Raw genomic sequence first — 21,157 nt, 5'->3', positions numbered from 1 at the left:
AGGACATAGAAAAAATACTGCTGCCTTTGGTAGGCACTGTGGAAAAGCAATTTGCTGCATCTTTAGGACTGCTAGGACAGCTTTGGTGGGTAGAGGATATAAACAGCCTTATTAGAACTACAATAAACAGTCCACTCTAGTGGTTTCATTTTGTGTCACAGCAGGAAAAGGGTATACAATACAAAGGCATATAATCTGTTTCTTCTGTTGGTGTCTGTTAATGTTAAATAAAACTGGTCAGCTTAGATCCTCAATTCATTGAATTAAATGGCTATATCATTTTAAACTAGCTGAGAAGTTGGCCAGGTATTTTGAAACAGGGAGACACTACAAAAGGGCTGAAGATAGCAAAATGATCTGTGGAGAGGTCTTATCCTAATTAATCTTGAAAGCACTCTCGTTCTTTGAACAACAAGGAAAAGGTGGCTTTGATAGGATACAGCTTTTGGTTCTGGACCACTTCCTTATTATAAATAATAGTGTTTTGTGAAGGAAAAGCTTGAATCAACTGCTTTAATGCTATGACTGGTATGTCTGTTGCATTTATATAATTCCTGCTTCCCACTTTATTTAGACAAAATACAATATTTGAAATAGTAAATCCCTTTCTCTCCACTTTTCTTTCCCTGCATGATCTTTTGAAACCCCATTGATTTACGGATCAGTCTGTTCCTAGTCAGTGTGATCTTACACTTACTATCAGCAATGGTTGCAACCATTAATTTCGCCCCAGGAGAGTCTGATAGCTTCCTCACCTGGGGAGCCCAGTTGGAATTCAAATGCTCCTCTTTATTTTTTTCATAAATATTTTATTCACAAGATGAAGAGGCTTCCTCTTTTGTTTTTTTGTTTTTTTTCTTTTTACAGGAAACTGTGAACCTGATTCTCTGACATTTTGTGTTTATATTATCTTTTGTTGCTTATTCTCAAGTGTTATTTGAGCTCAAATAAGAAATGCACTCAGGAGTACATTAGTATTAGTGTGCATTATGCCAACAGATACAGGAGAGATCATATACCATTAACTACTGGTATATTATTTTGAAAGCTTGCTTTATTAAGAATTGCAATATCTAAAATGTTAGGAAGTGCTTTCTCTCCATTATACATGAAGAAATGGCTGAACTCAATAGGCATAAGACAAAATAAATGTATTCATATTATCTTAGGCCCAAGTAGCCATTGGGCTCAATCACAAAGTTGGATATAATTAGCCATTTCTCTTGGGCATACCTAAAATAACAGCTGCGTTAGAAAGGATAGTGGGTAAAGGGAACTTGTTCAGCATCTTCCCACACTGGGAGTATTTTTAGTCAATGTGATCAGTCCCTTAGAATATTAAAAAAAGATGTTAAAAATCAGCCCATTTTTAATTAAGAATATGAATAAGAAGGCCTGATCCTTCATACATTTACATACATAGGAAGTCTTTATTCTTCAGGTAGTGCCCTTGACACTAATTGGACTACACAAGTAAGTGAAGACTAGTCACATGAATAAAGACTAGCAGAACTCTTTGTTCAGGGATCTCCCACTGCCTGTGTGACTAGCAGGACTTCCATGTTCAGAGGGCTTGCAGTTAGTCTGAAAAACTTTTCCTAGGCTTTTCAATACCAAGTTACTTATACTGGGGGAGGGACCACTCCCCTGGGGGTAATCACACTCAGCTGTGAGGTATCACCACCAACAACAACTGGAGGAGGACTTTTAACTGCATTCCATCTAGTCAGGATTGTACGTGTTTTTACTGCTATGTAGAAATGAACACATGGATCTATTTATTAGATCTACATTTCAGCTTAATTGCTATTTAAGACATTAGGACAAACAAAACTAAAGGCTTATTCCTCTCAGCTAGTCTTGTTCCTCTAAAAATAACTTCACATAACTTTGCCAGTAGATGGCACTAAATGTATCTCATAGTAACAGAATGCTCAATGTTTATTCCTCACAAAGAAGGGGTAATTTTTACTGCATATGCAGTTTTTCTTGCTTGCCATGTATGAATAATGACACTAGATAGGAGTAGTTTAGGTTCTCTGGATTAAGGAATTAGTCTTGATGAAGCTAGTTTGAGATGTGTACTTCTGCCCTGTAGAAATTGGGCTGAGACTGACAATTTGCTTTGTAAAGATCACTTGTGAGAGCTGCCAGATTGTAATTTTCTGTTGCTATTGATTTGAGTAGATTAAGTGAAAAGTTGAATTCCACCGCTGGCCCCTTAGCTGGCCAATCACATCACTAGCAGACATAGAAACTTGTTAATTCAGGTTTCACCTGTAACAGGGATGTCTGATTCACCAGAGTTAGCTTGGTTTTCCTATTATAAAAGCTTTTGATCCCTAACTCTTATCTTGGCAATAGAGCTAAGTGAAATGTTGTCAGCGAGTTGTTTGTTCACTGAATATGCTTTTTTTGGGCAGCTGACATTTTTCACTGATTTGGGCCAATTTTGACAAATCACTTCAGTCAAAGGCAAAAAAAAATCAGAAGCATTGAAATAGCTTGTTTCAGTTTAAATAATCTGTTTGGAAAGTGTCAAAATGGATGGTTTCTGCTTATCTGAAACATTTTTTTTTCTGGCACTTATACAAAAAGGCCATGGGGAGAAGGAAGCCACTAATCCTGTGCTTGGAGCATTCCCTCTGGGAACAAGGGATATGGGTTCACTTCCCTACTCTGCTTGAAAAGATCTGAACCCACTTTCCAACCTCGTAGGGAATGTCATACTTACCAGGTGGGGTGAGCTATTGTTGGTCTCTCCTATTAATGCTGCTTTACCTTATATAAAATATACAAATTATTTATTGGAACAGGGACTGAAACTTGCGAGTGACTGTCCCTACTACCAGGCTACAGAATCATTCTCTTTCTCTCTCACACAATCTGAATTTTATGTACTTTATACAAGGGGGTGCTGCCAGCACCCCCTCCTCCTCTTCCTTTCTGTGTATTTTGTGAATCTAGCCCATTCTTTCTTTACCTATTATTACAAATGCCTCACAACAATATTTTGGAAATGTTGAAGTTTGTTTTGACATTTTCAAAGTCGTTAAATCAACCTGAAACAATTCTTCAGTTTTTCATTTTGATGTTGAAAATTATATATATAACATTTTTTTCTGGTTGATTTGATTCAAAGTTTTGTATTGCTATGTTTCTTTTAGCCACTGCACTGAAAATCACTTATTCACACTCCCCAACTAGGCAGGCCTGATGGAAAGTTTTTTAGCAAAGCATATCTCTAGCATGTCTCATATAGAAACACTGTAAAGGATCTGCAGACCTCATGGTCATCAACTAAACTGTTCCACATGAAACATCAGCAATGAAACTGAGGAACTTTACAGTCCAAAACAGAGACAACTATTGCTTGAGCTAAAGGAGAACTCTGTTAGTTGTAGTATTCTGAGGGCCTCAGTCCTTCGTTAGCCAACCAGGATGTGGTAAGGATTCATAAATACAAATACAGTATCAGAGCTGATCTGTTTAGCAGTGACAGCGGTACAGCTTCACACTATCCCCTACATTAGGCAGTCTTACTCAGTATTGCTGTGTTATACTTCATCCTTGAATACCTGAAGTTCACAGGAACAGAGAACCAACTGGTGTATCAGATAATGACAGATTATTTTGAACACTGTCCTCAATCTGGTGAATTTGAAACTCAAGGACAAACTTTGTCTAAGTGGGAGGAGTATAGCATACTAAGGAGGGTATATGAGCATCTCTCTTGTAGCCATGAACAAAATGGAATGTCAAACCTGCTTAAGCATAAATAATTGGCATCCGCTCTTGGACCCAACCTACAGAAAGTATGTAAGTCATGTATGGTTAAGAAAGAGATTGTGGTACCTTTATTGTTTTTATCAGCAGATCCAGAGTTTTGTCCCCAGTACCACAAATTCTGTGCCAAGCTAAATTCATTACTTATATGCCTTATGTGAAAATGATGTACATAGGAACAAGTTATTTTTCCCTTTAATTTTGCCTGGACACAATGAATTTGTGCAAAGCAGTAAAGAGCATACAAAACCCAATACAAGCATCTGCTGATTTGTATGTGAAGTTCCAATAGGTCCTTTGGTTGAAAATATAGAAGAAAAGTATTAAAAATAGCATACTGAAACAAAATTAAGAAATGAAGTTCTTTGATTTAAGCTACATGTATCTCCAGCAGCAAACTTCCTAATTGCCTTTTGTCTTCTAATTCTAGAGTCCATCTGTGCAGCATAAAGACATGTCTAAATTGCAGAGAGAGAGGGGCAGATGCCAAGAAACCCCAAAAGCACAAATGAGGATAAAAAATGAAGAAAAGCCAAGGTACAGAGGGGTCCAGTGATAAAGTCATATGGAGTTTAAGTATTACTTGGAATATGCTAATAGAGATACTGGCAAGGAGTTTCCTAACACACTAGGAGCTGGTGGTCAGCTAATATCATTCAGAACTTGGAAAAGGGGAATGGGCTGAACTTATGGAGAAGGATAAGGGTATATTTAGTACTAGAAGAAGTGCCACAGAGTGTCTTGGAATGGAAAGATACCACCTTAACCCCCAGAGAGAAGGCAGGGCAGATGGTACCTTATAGAGACTAGCATCCGAGGAAGCAGGCTGTCTGTAGTCACTGAAAGCTAATGCACCCCTAATGAAAGTTTATGCACTTTTGAACCATTTAGTTTCTAAGGGTGCCTGTAAACATGCAATGAGGCTGCTCCGATTTGCTGTAATTACAGCGTGTCAGTGTGCTAATTAGCATGCCTCCAGCAGTCTTTGTGTGTTGTGTATCAGTTTCCCCTCACTTCAGAATGGCAGTGTGTTCAATGAGCTTTAGTTAAAGACCCCTCGCCGCCATTTTGAAGTGCAGGGAGGCTGATACACAAGATTCTGCGGGCACTTTAGTCAGAGTGGCTCTTGGAGGCAGGCTGGCACCTTAGGATGTTTTTACGCATGTTCCGAGGATGGGCAGGAGCACTTTAATTAGAGCGGCTCCAAGAGCCGCTCTGATTAAAACAGCTCTTGGACCTGCTCTAATTAAAGCACCCCTGCCCATCTTTGGAGCACATATAAAAACATCCTGTGGTACCACCCTGCCCTGCCTTCTGTCTGATGGCAGACCAATACAGCTAACTACCTCTCTACTCCTGAGAGAAGAAAGAGAGACTGCTCAGCCCCTGAAGGAGCAGTCAGGATGTTTGGCCCTTTGGCAAAGGACTAAACAGTCAGATTGAGGGGGAACATTCACCCCTGTGAAAATGTGTGCCTGGAATGTGCGGACTGAGATTTTGCACATCACACTTTGCTGGTTCTTTTTGTCCAGTGCCCATATGAAGGAGTGTCAGAAGTAGAAAGTGGACTCTGAGCAGCTCATTGTGTTTCTCCAGTTGAGAGATTGGTTTTGTAGATGTGCAGATCTCTCCCTTGTACTGTTTTGGCTCTTTTTCCTTCAGGCTGGAAAGTACAAGTGTATCAAAAAAGGAAGATAGACAATCTGCTTCTGTTCCTTTACAAAAAGAAAAGACAAAGCATGTCAAGGCTTTGCAGGAGGAATGGCACAACCACAAGGCAGACTTAGAGTCTCAGGTATGGCATCAAACCTTTCTTGACATTGCAGGCTGTGTGCTCTCATGAGGCACCTGCAACAGCGAATGTTGGTACGCTAGTTTGTAGGAACAGTCTGATATTGGTTGTATGGAAAAATTAGCAGGCAAAAAGAAAATGGCTCCATTTCCTCCTCTTGACCCTAAAGGGAGTACTAAGTGAGTCTTATCGCTGAGACTTATCTTCCTTTTTGTTTGTCTGGGTGAGAGAAGAAAAGCACAAAACATAGCATTGTGGGGTATGATGCCCAGAACTCCCAGTATTATTAATTAGAGTTATTCATCAAACTCTTTCTCTTCCATTTTGTAAATGGACCCTTTGGGTCTTGACACACATAACATTGAACCATTCCAGAATGTCACTGATTGGGAACCAGTTTGCAATTGTGAGACGTGCCCAACAACAGAGTGGGGAGGGAATGAGTGCCCAGCCCAGCATGCTCACAGTGGGTGAGTGGGGAAGGAGTGCTTGCATGCACTTGGGGATCCCAGGGGGTAGGGTAACCTGTGCCTGAGGTCATTCTCATTTTTCTGCTTTCCCTTGTTTCCTAAATGTGAGTTCAGTAATCTTCAATAGCTTGCAGATAACTGAAGTCTGCAGTGTGCTTGCCTGACTTGGGGGTTAGGGGAGAAGTGTTTGGTTTCTGGGGGGTAGGAACCACAATAAGGGGGCACAGTTAAGTTGGGAGTAAGGACCCAGATGGCTGTGAGAAAGATAGCTTTTATTGAACAATCGGTGCAAAGGAGTTCATTGATTAAGAAATGGCAACAAAAGGGGAAAAAGGGGAGGTAGCAGAGTGCTGGGTACATACCAGAGCAGCCAGTTGCAGTAGTGTGTATATATCTGGAGGGGAGGGGAGAAGCAATGCAGTGTGGGATGCCTGGAGGACTGATCGGACCCTTGGCACAGAACACTTGGTGTCCTCATGTACCACTGAACTAGTTCGTAGTGAATTAGTTCAAAACAGTACTTCATGATTTTCAAGTACAAACCATTCAAAGTGGATTTAAACCAGTTTAACAGGCTTATACATCTGTCTGCTTCAGGTTTAAACTGCATTTAACCAGTGTGTGTGTCTGTCCTTTAACGTCACAACTCAAATACCACAGTATCCATTGTTTCAAACCTGCTCTCTGACTTGTGCTCTACATTACCATATAGCCAGAAAAATAGGCTTCAGACCTAAGCAGGAAGTGATTTGGAAAGATAGCATATTTTATGTCTGTTTTTTTAATGAATTACTTGATGAGATGTAGCTGCTAGACAGTATATGTAAAAAGGGAAAACTGTGTTTCTGGGAGGGCATTTGCATCCCTATCAAAGTGCAAAGAACTGATCAATTTTACTCCAGTTGAACACTTTTCTCCTCAGATAATTAATTATGTAGCAGCAGCCATTCATCCAGCTGATGTCAACTTTAAAGCTAGGTAAACTGGAAAGGTCATCTTTAGAGCTGTACAAATAATGGATTTTTAAAAATCAAACCAAAACATTAGAAAAAATTCTCTGGTTGATCCTAACCAAAACAAGAGAAATGTTTCATTTTTGGTGATTATGTTAACCATTTTAAAAATTAAATTAAATTATATTTTAAATGAAACTATTTGAAATCAAATAGTGAAATATTTCAATTCAAAGTATTTAAGTGAACCATTTTGACTTGACTGTTTCCCATTTTTACCTGAATTCATCCTGATTTCATTAATAGTTTTAGTTGACCTGAAATGGCATTTTTTTGGCAAATAAATCATTTATTTGTCTGAAGAATTCTGCCCAGTTCCAGTCATCATTGAAAGAAAGAGCAGCTGTTCTGCAGGGATGATTTTTCATGAAGCGTCATATATTTCAGAAAATGCAGTAACATTTAAATGACATTTTTCTAAAAGAGTCTTTTTGATGCTCAGCAGCAAGCCATGGTAGTTAGGCACATCCTAATAAGCTTCTGTTCTTGAAGGTTGCTCAGCTGAAACAAGCATTAGACCAACAGGCACATAACTTCAAAGATGCTCTGCAGAAGCACAATTTACAGTCCAACAAAGAAAAAGAGAAGCTTTTACAGGATCTTCAAGACATCATTAAACAAAGTCAGAACGTTAAAGTGCAACTGGAGGCATCAAATCAGAGAGCCTTAAAAAAGCTAGAAAAAAACAAGAATCAGGAACTCAAGGTAGGCTTTTATTGGTGAGTCCCCCCACTCCCTTATTTGTTTCAGACTTAAATACAATGACATCATAGAATATTTTTAAAATATTTACCTGAGTTTGGCTTAAAAAATAAGAGTACATTTCAAAATTCATTTTTTTAAATATATATTTTAGTCAGACTCTGTCTTATGCTTGTTCTCGCATTGTTCATTTGTATACAGGATAAGATAGATCAAGCATAATAGACTGCTACAATATGTTTAGGTTAAAGCAGGGCTGCCCACTTCAGCACATCCAGGGACTACACATTGGTATGTAGCCCCTGGGCCACACATCACATTGGCCATAGACTGCGTGATGGCCCCAAGATTCCCCTCTGCCCCCTACCGTATGGGCAACAGAGGCAGCATACAGCTCCCAGGCCTTTACTATGCGGGTACCAACAGTGGCCTGCAACCTCCCTCCCCAAACTCTCTCCTACTATACAGCAGTCAAAGACACAGCTGCAGAGGCCTACAGGCAGCCAGTTGAACAGCCCTGGGTTAAAGAATATTTGTGAGAAATAATTTTGTTAGTGATTAGCTGAAAAAAATGATAATGTGATAAATTGAGATTCTTACTATGTATTGTTTTAAAGGAAGTTACTGTTAAAAAAAAACAAAATTGAAAAACATACATGTGATTGTAACTGTGAATTCAAATGTCCAAGTCTATGTCCATATTGAATATGAAACACGAATAAAGTAAATGATCTTTATCAGTGTATATGATACAACAATCCTAGAAGGAATTTAACTCAGAACACTTGTTTATAAATTCAGAACCACAGTTTGCATGTGTCTACCATTGTGAAACCACACTGAAGTCAGTGAGACTGCACAGTTGTTATCCATCTTTTGCCCTTCAGAGCATCTATATCAAATACAGCCATGCCCTGTTGTGTACATTTTGTCAAGATTTCAGTTGACAACAGGAGCATTGTCCAAGTACAGACCAAGTAAGAACTGCAGGATTTGTTTAATATGTACTAATAGCCAATGACAGGCTGGATTCAAATTCCATTAAAATGAATAGGAGTCTTTCCCCTGATTTTCACGAGTCTGTGTAGGTAAAATCTGAGGCTTTATTACAAGCTGATCAAGGATTATCCTTCTAATACCAATAGTACACAAATCTCACATTTTGACAGTTTATATGCTAAAAACCTCAAATTCTGTGATAAGATGTCTGGAAGACTTCCCCTTTGCTTCTTGGTTGTATTTATCTTATGCTGTTCTTGTATTAATGAAATATAAATATGGAATGTATTGTACATCTGAAGGTCCTAGTTCACTCTGACATTAAAAGGGAAATAAATTGTGAATTTGTTCTTCCACCGATGTTTCTTGCCTGAAGGAAATAGAAGAACGTTTGAAAAGGGAATATAATAACAGTATCAAGATCCACGACCAGTCTCACAGGCTGGAAATACAGGCTTTGGAAGAGAAGACAAAGAATGAATTACAGGGAGAATTGGAGAAGATACAGAAACAACAAACTCAGTTGCTAGGTATAACAACTTGCATTATACACAGAACTTACTGTTTGATTATGATTTGAGAAATACCAGTTGTTTTTCAGTGGCCTGTTTGAAAAAGCTGCTGGATTTTATTGCTGGAACTCAGGTCCCCTCTACACATTGTAGACATTGTGCAATTAACTGGTTAATTGCACAATTATGTGCAGACCAGCTACATGTGCAAAGGAGCTATCACACAATAAAAAGGTCCAACCAGTTATAAAATTAGATCTTGAAAATACAAACTAACTATATAGCTGGTTGGTACTGAGCTTTAATTTGTATGTGTAGCAGGATCTGCCCTGTGACGGGGCCCCCATCCACAGGGGTGCACCATACCCAATGTAAAACCCTTGAGCCCTAGGAAATCATGGTAGCTGTGATCCCCAGGGTCCAGGGGTTTCCCACACCCCCATGCCATGAAGGTCATGACAGCTGTGATCCCTAGGGCTCAGGAGTGCAGGAAACCCCAAGGGCCAGAGGATTGCTGTGATCCTTTGGCCCTAGGGGTTTCCCCACACCCCCAGGCAAGGGAGATCACCCCTGCAGTGGCCCTTTGGTGCTGAAGGTTTCCCACGCCTCTGGGGCAAGGAGATCACCACAGTGCCAATCCTCCAACCCTGGGAGGGTAGAAGGCACCCCTGTGGCTGGGAGCTCCTCAACTGGGGTGTGTTTGGCTCTTAGCCCTGAGAACTTGCTGGTGCTCCCCCTCTACTGGCAGGCTCCCCCTGTACTGGCAATAAGGTGCAATGGGATGTAATGTGCAATTGTGTTAATTGAGTGTGACAGGCTCACAACCACTGAATCAGTCGATGGGCATGTCTGCCACCTTGGCTATGTCAAGCTGAGACTACTCGCCCACCATGACTTGTACAGTGAAGTGTACCTTGAAGTGATGTTCCGTAGTTCTTCTGTGCCTGGGTGACTGCTGATGTGTTTTCTGTGGGGTTTCTCCTCCCCTACACCCCACCTCTTTCCACTCAGGTGTTCAGATCAGCTTGGCTGATGTGGCGACAGGGTCCTTCCTTCCTGTGCTGAGGCCCAGCACCAGGGATGGCTGAAGGAGGTCTAGCAATGACCCTGCAGAGTTTGTAAAACTTACAACAAATCAAGAAATCAACCTAAAACAACTCAGGTGTGGCGCTTGGCAGGGCAACGATGATCCCACGCCGAGCACTTTTACAGCATGTGGGGTTGGGCAGTGCCCCATGCATGCATCTCCCACAGGTGATCCACTCAGGAATGCCCTTCTTCTGAGCCTGCTTCTGGTACCAGACTATAGTGTCACTGGGCACATCCCTTTGTGCCCACCATCTGCTCGCAACTCTGCGAGTCCCCTGCTGGGGCCCTCTGGATCTATACACACTTGGGAGGGTGCATGCAGTTAACAGGGTCCTGTGCTGGCTTCTCCCTGTCAGAGGCTTCGGCCATGCCCACTGTGCTGCCCTCTCCCAGCCCCTGCTGACCTGCATGCTCTGGTGATGACTCCCACAGGTGCTGTGCAGTATTATGGGGTCACCACCACCCGACTCACTGGATGCAGCTATCCAGCTGGTATCAAGGTCAATGTCTAGGTCTACCTGGGTTTCACCCCCTTTTTCAGGGATTTTGGCCCTGGGGAGAGTTACCAGTTCCCTACTGGTAGAGGGATTGGCCTCCAGGTGCTCTGTTGGCACCCTGTTGGTGCCTTGAGCCTGTGCTGTTCCTTCTGGCTTTTCAGACTGGGCTGGTAGTGCTGCATCACTTCCAGCTGTGGCGAGAGGTTCCGACTTCGTCACCAGTTTTTCCCTCTCTCTAACCCCTGGGTTCCACTTCTCAGCATCCTTTAAGCCCAGAGCCTTTGGGTGCCGGACCAACCGGCAGCATACCTTCTGGCCACAGGGTGCCAACCAGCTTGCCCCCAGCTCAGCTATGAGGATGACTGTGCAGCGGTAAGTGGGTTGAGGGCCTGTCACATTGCACAGTAGATCCCAGTGCACCTTTAGCTTCATGTGTAAAGAGAGCCTTAGAGATTTCCCATGTTGTGTTTACATTAAGAAAGATCAGCTTTGTGTCAAGTGTATCCGTTTGGCAATATTAATTAATTGCTCCCTTAAACCGATTTACAAGAATCTGTTAAAACTAAAGATCTCCAAAAGGCTCAAGTCCAGATAACACATTTCATGCTGGCATATGTAGTCTATCTGCAACACCTCAAGACAAAGGGACTTAACTTGGCTCTACTTTCTGAAAATTAGGTCATAGCCATCAGACTCCTGGCAGGCTGTCAGAGCAGCCCACCTTTCAGAAAATCTTGGATGCTCTGATTTACATTTTAGACTTTTTTGTAATGATTTTAATCTCAACCAGTTCTAACTGGTGTGATTTACATGGTGCTGTGGCACAGAAGTGTGGGGTTATTTCCCCCTCTGTCTGACCAGGAAGTGGAATACCAAGGCCAAAATATATAGACTCAGAAAATATAATTACATAGTTTAGATGAACGCTTCCTATATTTCAAGGGTATAGTCATTGATTTGTTTTGGTATAGTATACCCAGAGGTATCTCTTACTGTTCCTCTTGATATCAAGTAGAACAAAGAACAGGCCTGATTCTGCCCACTAATAAGTGCCTTTGGTTTGTGAAAAAACTAGAACTCTTGGTTCCAAAATGAATTGAGTCAGCTGGCCAGGTGTCAAGGAGTTTAACAATATTTACTATTTAAGTTTGTGGGGAGGATTCTGTGCTTTGCCTCCTGATAAGAATTTTTGTGACATTCAGAGAGATAGGCATGTTACCTCATGTTCTGCTACCAGTACACCTCCTATGGGACGGTACGCAAGAGAATTTGTATAGGGCTGTTTGAAACAGCTGTTTGGATCCTTTACACTTTTTTGTGCACCTCCAGTTCCCCAACTGATTTTACAGACAGAAGAGACCACTGTGTGTGTCTAGTCTGACTTTTTGCATTACAAAGGCCATAGGATTTCACCATTTAATCCTCATATCCAGTCCTTGTTGCTTTACTACTGGCAGTAGAGTTTTATAGAATATGTGGGGTATTTCCCTCTTTTCCTTTTGATTTAGTGGACTAAATTATTGCAAAATTGAGCATCAAGGAAAAAATTGGTACTTTATTGTCTCCCTGCTCCTGGGGATTTATTGTTTTTTCCTTGCCTGTTACCTTCTTCACTCCTTGATATGTGGTTTTGTTGTGGCTAGAATCTCTGAGGATGGATCTTTCTGAGCAACAGGAGTCCTGTGCCAGTCACAGAAAACAAATAGAAGACCTACAGATGGAGCTGAAGAATGTATGGTCCCTAAAGCAGCAGCAGGCAAGCTTCCTAGTCTTACTTTGTTAACATTCAGTAGTACTACTAGATGGTAAAAATTCTGGTTTAGCTTTTACATGAGGTGCTCCCTGTATAGAAGCAGAAGGGGTTTCCTTCCTTATAACCAAGGACCTGTGTGGCTGTGCTTTTATATTCTATGGAAAACTTGTAATCAGGGGCTGTCTTCTAGTCAGGGTTTGATATTGTAGAGAGCTCCATATTGTTGAAGTGCTTTTTCCTTATTCCTTCTTGTGTACAGTGGGTCTAAAGTGTTCAAATTTGGGTACCTAAAAATAGGTACCTAAAATAGCAGAAGTTGAGCACTCAAGAGCCCCACTCATTTCAATTAGAGATGCTGGGCATCAACATCTCTAAAAATCAGGCTAGATACTGTTCGTCATTGGTGGGTGCCTAAACATGGATCAAGTACCTAACTTCGAGTATGGAAGTTTGAAAATGTTGGCCTCTGTGTACATGTAGATATGCATGTGTATGTAAATGCACTATGTGGCCTGCATGGGTGTGTGCACATGCATGTGCATATATGCTTTGGAACCCAAATACTTGATAAGAAGTTATAACATCTCATTCCAAGTTATAACAACTCGTTCCCAGTTTTGTTCTGTTGTTTGCATTCATACAGTGCAGGTTTCCTGCACTAAACAAAACTTAGTCACTGCACTTTTTTCACTGGAAATATTTCCAATATCTTTCTGAATTTTTTTGGTTGATTTGGCTCTTGTCTCTGGTGGGCTTATTTTATTTCTGTTATTTAGGTAGGAACAGAGAAAAGTTTCAGATATGAAAATTATGTTAATAACATCTATGTGTTACATTATAATCTTTGTACTTCTTGTTTATCATCATTAGGTTGTCCATCACAGTAACCAATCCCAATCCTGTGATAACTGCAAGTGGAAAAAAAAATAAGCAGTTTTTTTCCAATTAAAATGACATAAACATAGTCAAGTTGACATGAGGCCATGAAGGAATTTTATTATAGGTGTCATGATTTTTTTTCACCTTCCTCAGAAGCATTGGGTTTTGCCTAGAGCCAAAGCTGGAGAATTTGACTGGAGTGTGCTGATACTTGTGCTGTAACTAGAACTTGAAGTTTCCTGGCTAGAGTGTCTTGCTCCTTTATTCATAGTCAGACAAATTGCCACATTTGGGATCAGGAAATATTTTTACCCTGTGATCAGACTGTATTGCTTTCCTCTGTAGTGGAGGAAGATGGTTCTGTTCCTTGAGTCTTTCAAGTCTATCTTAACAAACTACTCCCTGCCCCTGCAGCAGTAGGACATTGACAGTGCTGTCATCCCCCAGTTTTACCTGTAGCAAGTTAGTATGTTCTTGTTATTTTAGAGCATTTTGTCTAGTAGTTGTGGGAGAGGGTTACTTGTACAGTTTTATGAGTATGTTAGCAAATGCTTGCATAGGACGGTTTAAATAGGGTTGAATCTGTCAGCACGGGGTTGAACTAGATGACCTCCTGAAGTACCTTCCAGCCCTACTCTTCTATGATTCTATGAGAATCTTTGTCATGTTTGTTGAATTGTTTCTGCTGAAAAATGTAGGGATAAGTCAAACTGTTTTGTTTTAAAAAATACAAAATAAAGGTTTTTTGATTTTTTCATTTTGAAAGGATGCTTTGTTTTGAAATTTAGATTTAGTTTTCTTAAACAATGAAATCTTCTGATATTTTCTCATTGGCAAAACTAAAATAGAATTGTGTTCCAGGTCAACCCAGAAGTTTTGTTCCAGGTCAAGTTTCAAGCCAGAAAACTAAAAATCTATTCTATGCACAGCTCTGTGGATAGCTTCTTAATATTTAACCAGAGGATAAATAATGCTAATTTGCACCTTTTCCTTAGGAAGGAAGTAGCCAGAGCCAGATCAAATCTCTTAACGATGACCTGGAAAAATGTCAGAATGAGATTTCTGGGCTCAAGAAAGATAATTCACTTCTAAAAGACACCATGGAGTTGCTGAGTGCACAGGTGGACCTACAGAAGCAGGAGTCTGCCCAGCTTCAGGACAGGGAGAAGCAACACAGAAGGTCTGCCTTAAATTATTGCTTTTCTGAGATGCTTCCTAGAGGACTAATGCTAACGTTACTAGCACTCCAAGCACTGTGGGACTTTGTCCCTCCTAAAGAGACTTATGCTGTACATTGTGAGCTTTTCAAAAGCACCATTTCCTTTCTGGCAACTCCTTATGCTTTGGCTAGAATTCCCCTCCCTCCCCAACCATATTAGAAATATTGGAATCACTGTTCAGTCACATCTGTGTCCCACAGAAGTGTATTCTCCAGGGCCATTCAGAAGTGACCCAAAGAAAGGCACTGAATCTGTTGTTCTTTTGAAGGAAAACTGTTAAGACCAACAACCCCGAAACTTACCCTTTCTCTGAGCAAGATATGAATTGTAAATGTCTCTGAGAACACCCCACACCCCCCACACACTCCCCCCATAGTGTGCAGTCCCCACTGCCAGCAGCAGCAGCAAGCAAGGAGGTCAGGGCGCTTGTGCCTGGCGCAGGTGCAGCTCTGGCCAGTGCTGTGCACGGGGAAGGAGTGGAGCATGCCTCATCTCCGCAGCTCAGCTCCCTGAGCCTGAGCCTGAAGCGGGAGAAGCCCTGCACTGGAGCAAGCTGTGTCCCCCGCTCCCCGCTGTGCAGGTCCCGTACTCTGCCGGGAGTGGAAGGAGCCCTGCCCCCTGCTTCCCCGCAGAGTCCAGCGTGGGGCTTCCCCTCTGTGAGTGCAGAGCTGCAGGCACAGCATGGAGCCGTGATAAGAGACAGCAAGTGTTGTGGTGGGGCAAGGAGCACAGCCCTGCGCAGCCTGCCCAGTCATATCTATCCCCATGGTTCTGTGCCGTGCCTGCAGCTCTGCACTCACAGAGAGGAAGCCCTGTGCTGGACTCCGCAGGGAAGCAGGGAGCAGGGCTCCCTTCACTCCCAGCAGAGTAGGGAACCTGCACAGTGCACAGTGGAGAGTGGGAGAAGTAGCTCCAGTGCGGGGTTTCCCCCGCTGCAGGCTCAGGCTCAGGGAGCAGAGCCACAGGGATGAGGCAAGCTCCACTCCTTCCCCATGCACAGTGCTGGCTGGAGCCGCACCTGCACTGGGCACGGGCACTCTGACCTTTCTGCTTGCTGCTGCTGCTGGCAGCAAGGACTGCACACCATGAGGGGAGTGTGTGGGGGTCCCTACACCCTCACACCCACACCCTACCCAGCTGAGCTCCATGTGCCCGCTGCCCTCTGTGAGGAGGAAGAGGAAGGGGGAGAGTTCTCCCCAGCATGGAACAAAGCCTGCCCTGCCCCTTTTCTGGGGCTGGGCAGCATTGCATGGAGCACACCCCTCTCCCAGCCCCACAGTGGGGAGGAGGAAGGGTCCCCACCCAGCACCTCACAGAGTCCCCCTCCCCACTCTGGGAAGAGGAGGAGAGGGAAGAGTCCCCCCATCACAAATCAGAGCCCACCTCCCACCCTGCAGGACAACCAACCCAGCATGGCCCCATTAAGGTGAAGGGGGCAGGGAGAAGGGTTAATTTCTCCTTCCATCCCTTTCCTGCAGTTGGGGTTTGCCAACTCCAGGGCCCACTACTGCAGCCTCCTGGCCTCTGCTCCCTGGCAGACAGGCTGACCCTGGGCTGCGGTGGGGGAAGAGGGGAAGGAGGGAAGAATTAACCCCCTTCCAGCCCACTTTGCCTTAACGGGGTCATGCCAGACAGAGTCTCCACTAGGGCTGGTCCCTGCTCTGGCTAGAGAGCAGAGGCGCAGGGTCAGCCCTACAGCTGGAGGAGAAAGTCCCGCCCAGCCCAGAGAGCATGCTGGGATGCTGGGGGAGTCTGGTTTATCGTAAACCAGCAGGGGGTCTGAGACAGACATTGCATAAACCGGTTTGAGCCAAATCAGTTAAGTCTGATACTACATTCAACCAGGTGTATCTCAAATCAGTTTGGGCCATTTTGAAACTGGATTATGTGCACTGAATGTCTGTTCTGTTACAGGTTTAAACCAGTTTCTGATCACTTCAACTGGTTTATGTGTAATGTTTGTCCCTAGTCTCAGTCTCTCCACACAGAGTGATGCTTAGAGAGTTCTCATTATCCCAAAAATCTCAAAGCATTCAGCAAGCTTGACAACTGTTGGCCAAAATTAAGGGGGGAACCAAATTATGAGCCAAAATTACCTTTATCAGGTAATATGATGTAGAGAGTAGTCAAAAGAGCAAGAGTGAATGAGTCAAGTAGTCACTGATCCTGAAACCAGTGATTTCATGTCATTTCCTTGCCAGGTCCCAGAATGTGTGTGGGTAAGGGGAAGAGTATTATAAAACTAAGTTTTATGGCCTTTGCTTTGTGAGCATGTGTCAACTTTGATAGAATTCATTTGAAGTTACTGACTTAGCCTTATATTTTACTCAGTGGTTGTTTCTCATTTGGAAGCTTAGAGTAATGATGACTCTTGTGGCTTTCAGTCACGTTTGGCTTCAGAAAACAATAATACAGTGTTATGCATCACTGTAAAATATGACCTTACAATTAGCTGTGTCTTCCAGATGGCAACACTTGGAAGTATAGTGTGGAAGTTAGTCACACCCAAAAGGCTCCTTTATATCCTTTGTGACATTTACAATATTAATCTAGATGTTAAGCCAAGTGTAAGGCCATGGCCAGTTTAAATGCAGTATTAAAGAATTTCATTTTAAAATTCCAGGCATCTTAAAATACAGGGTGTCAAGATTTACTGTTTCTTGTGGTTCTTGGGGTTTCTTCTGCAGCCACAGTGCTGGGAACAGCATATAGCTTGAGACCTCTCTTTGAAAAAAAACACAATAGGGCTGATGCTTAGAATCCTCCAGTCCAAAGAGTGAAGGACCATTTCCCTTCTCCCGGAATAGCTAGCTGCACCCATTCACTGGAAACCCCATTCAGCTAGATCCAATTTTCAGTTCCAGCCTATGCTTCATAGGAGCCCAAGCAGTGGGTTCTGGCCAAGGGCTGCACTGATTTAACTACCTCCCCAGTCACTTTGAATAGTAGTACCTTAGTAGTATTTACCTATCACTAACTCAGTAATGAAAGTTAAAGCACTTGAGAATTAAGTAATGTTTTAATACCATTTGAAAGGCTGCTGGAAGATGACCTCAAAGGCAAGCATAAAAAAGAACTGGAAGTCTTGAAACAAGATCATCGCAAGGAAATCCAGAACATGGTGTCTGATTTCAGCAGTGCTCAGGCCCATCTCCAAGCAAAGATTGTCTCGCTAGAAACAGAGTAAGTCATTTAAATAATCTGCTGGAAGGATAGTACACCTATTTTGGTGATAAATATTTCTTTAAATTATTATTTTGTTACAGGATATTTTAATTGCTAGAATAATAGTGTGTTGCATAACTGTTCTCCATGTAACTAAAAAGATGCATAGAAAAACTCTCATAACACATACATATTAATCAGTGTAAAGCTGATATTATGTTATGTGTAAAAAGATAATATCTGTATGGTAAATTTCATTGTGCACTATTGTATTAATGTACCTCTTTAGTTTTACTAACTATAAAATAATCTTCCTCATCAGATAATCCCAGAAATCTTAATCCTGCATTTGTACATGTGTTTAACTTTACTGGTACAAGTAGTCCCCTTGTAGATAAACATATTTGTATGTGCTTTCAGGGTAGAGACCATAGTGTGAAAAGACATGGTCAAGTGGTTAGGTTCAGGGGCCTAAGTCATTGCAGTTCTGGATCACTGTAAGATACTAGGATGAGTCTTTGACATAGTGCCTTAGTTCTACCACTTTACAATGAGAAGTAATATACCTTTGTAAAACACAATAAGATCTTTAGATAAAAGGTTATTAATTACTAATGATCTGAGTTATAAAGGTTAAAAAGGCACTGATCTGAAGCAATAGGTGTCCTTGACATAAGTACAAGAACAACCCGAATAACTGTTATATAAGTCCACAAGAGCCAACAACACTTCACCCCTAGAACCCAAAGAATTTCTCATCCCCGATCAACTTCAACCTTCATCAAATTCTACCCTTTATAAAAGCCCAAGTAAACAGATGCGTCTCGTAGCATGTCCTGGAAAGCAACAGCTCTGGGCTACTTCAGTCCAATGTGGGAAGTAGGTTTCAAAGCTGAGAGTCCTACAGAGAACCCTGTGTCTCAAGCCCTTCCCCTCTCTAGTCAACTGCTTTCACGTATCACATCCATGGTGGCTTGACCCCAAGAAAGAGGGACAACTGCAGGTGGGAAGGTCACAAGTCATTTGCCCATTTCTTATATTTTGAATAAGAATGCTGAATGCTGAAGCTGGAGAGGTCTTCTCTCTCCTAAAAATGTTCAGGTAAAGCAAAAGAATAAATAACCTACAGTCTACAGGATGCTTCTCTGGATTACAACTCAATCTCATAAAATTTTAGCTCATGGCCTCATTCATGCATGGAGATCTTTTGGCACAAACTCTGGTTCATGCAGATTCTTGTTTACAATAGTTGGTATGATGGGCTGGACCCACCCAGTAGACAGAGGATATTGTGTGTATAAATAACATGGGCACTAGCTTCATCATATCACCCTTTTTAAACAGCAGTTTTGACAAGAGAGGCCTGAATTATTTTTGTGTATGTTAAGCAAGGAATCCATGGTGGGACAGAGCGAGAGAAACCTAAGCTAAAATCTTATGCCTTGAAAGAGTTTTCTTGACCTAGATTTAAGTGTTTGCATTTTTTACTTGGCACAGACTTAAAGAATTAGAGGAAAAGCCAAGAAAACGGGAGTCCAGGCAAGAAGATATGCAACTTATAAGTTGCTTGCAAGATAAATTAAGTGAGAGAGAGGAGATTATCAAACACCTGATGGTGAGTTTTCCTTGGCACATATATATCATAACGTGTGTGCTGATATTCAGAACTTGATTGAACCAGCCCTTAATTAATCCAGCATAATATTGGTGGCACATTTGTTCATATAGTATTTTGTCTAGACTCCAGCCCATGTTTACAATACCTTTTCAGAAGAATGAGGCCACTTATTTGATGCTCCTAGACTAGGGCATTCATGAATTGAAACATGAGGGAGAAGATGTTATTTCTTTACTGTATATGTTATCCTGCTAGCATGAACATGCTTAAAAATATTGAAAGAACGCTTTCCATCTTTCAGTAGAACCTCTTCATATGCCAAGACCCAGCATTTACTCTGTACTCATGCTTAACCATTTTGATTTATATAGCAAGGCTCTATACACATTTCACACACCCTTTCAGGCAGTTGTTTTCTCACTACTCTGAATATTATATGATGGACATGTATAATTTATTCCCTTCAGGAAGGAAGAAAATTTCATCATTCACTTTTACCCGCCACCGAAGTTTACCGGAATAGATCCTTTTCTTTCAATCCTAGTCCTGGATGTTTAACTCCTTCCATGAAGGTAAGACAAGTAGTTCAATTAAAACTGGAAATCATGTTTTACTGTCACTAGGATATTGAGAGATGATCGATAAGGTGAACATACAATGTGTAAATGAATAGAGATTAGGCTTAATTTTTATTTTTCAGCAGTTCAACCAGTTTATCCTAGGATTAAAAGTAATGGTACTGCTGGTTTTCAGTAAAGGTGTAATATTTCATCCTGCAGGGGTTTGGGTTGTAGCCGTGTCGGTCTAAGGACATAGGCAGACAAGGTTCCTTGGGTGAATTTGATATCTTTTATTAGACCAACCCAAATAGTTGGAGAAAAGATATTAAGCAAGCTTTCGGGTTCAAAAACCCTTCGTCAGGCTCAGGAAGCTGCAGCAGTTGGCGTGTGCTCTTCCTGGATGGAATGAAAAGTAAAGAAGCCAGGGGCTGGGCTGGGCGGGGGAGTCAGTTGCCAGGCAGATTGTAATGTATCAAAAATCCAGTGTCTATGTTTAGTCCATGATCTCTAGTATCCAGGAGGTTGATGAAATGGAGCTCATAGGCTCGTCTCTGGGAAGTGCTGTGTAAGTTTCCCTTGAGGATCAGGACTGAGAGATTGGAGAGAGAGTGGCCCTCCTGTGAGAAATGTGCCCCCACCGGTAATTGGGTATTTCTGTCTTTGATAGATTTACGGTGTGCATTCATTCTGGTGCGTAGTTGTTGTCTGGTCTCTCCTACGTATTTTCCATCAGGGCATTTGGTGCATTGGATGAGGTATATTACATTTCTGGAGGTGCAGCTGTAAGATCCTGGGATGCTGATGGCTCTGTTGTGGGGTGTAGTAATAGTGGGGGTGGTGGAAATGTGTGGGCAGGTTTTGCATTTCTTGTCCTGGCACGGTCTGGATCCTTTTGGTGTGTTCTGGACTTGAGGAAGTTTGCTTCTGGTGATGAGGTTGGCGAGGTTCGGTGCTTGTTTGAAGGCTAGGATGGGTGGCTCTGGAAAGATCTTTTTAAGAATAGGGTCTCTTTCTAATATGGGTTGCAATTTTTTGAGGATTTTCCGTACAGGTTCAAGGGATGGGTGATAGGTCATAACCAGCGGTGTGCGATTTGTGGGGG

At 42.0% G+C, this 21,157-nt stretch overlaps 1 protein-coding gene across 2 annotated transcripts in view; it reads left to right on the top strand.

The window, feature by feature from the left end:
* The window catches only part of FAM184B (family with sequence similarity 184 member B), a 92,568-nt gene that overhangs the window by 61,790 nt on the left and 9,621 nt on the right, over positions 1-21,157 (top strand). For both annotated transcript variants that reach the window (XM_025194795.1, XM_025194794.1), the window contains 9 exons: positions 4,217-4,323; positions 5,449-5,581; positions 7,554-7,766; positions 9,139-9,292; positions 12,504-12,616; positions 14,488-14,672; positions 17,749-17,895; positions 19,375-19,492; positions 19,963-20,067. In XM_025194795.1, the coding sequence (XP_025050580.1) occupies positions 4,217-4,323; positions 5,449-5,581; positions 7,554-7,766; positions 9,139-9,292; positions 12,504-12,616; positions 14,488-14,672; positions 17,749-17,895; positions 19,375-19,492; positions 19,963-20,067 (1,275 nt within the window). The remainder of the gene's footprint in view (positions 1-4,216; positions 4,324-5,448; positions 5,582-7,553; positions 7,767-9,138; positions 9,293-12,503; positions 12,617-14,487; positions 14,673-17,748; positions 17,896-19,374; positions 19,493-19,962; positions 20,068-21,157) is intronic.

The sequence above is a fragment of the Alligator sinensis genome, unplaced genomic scaffold, assembly GCF_000455745.1.
Source record: "Alligator sinensis unplaced genomic scaffold, ASM45574v1 scaffold1498_1, whole genome shotgun sequence".
Taxonomy (NCBI): Eukaryota; Metazoa; Chordata; order Crocodylia; family Alligatoridae; genus Alligator; species Alligator sinensis.
Note: the sequence above shows the minus strand (reverse complement) of the source record. Positions and strands in the feature narration are given on the sequence as shown.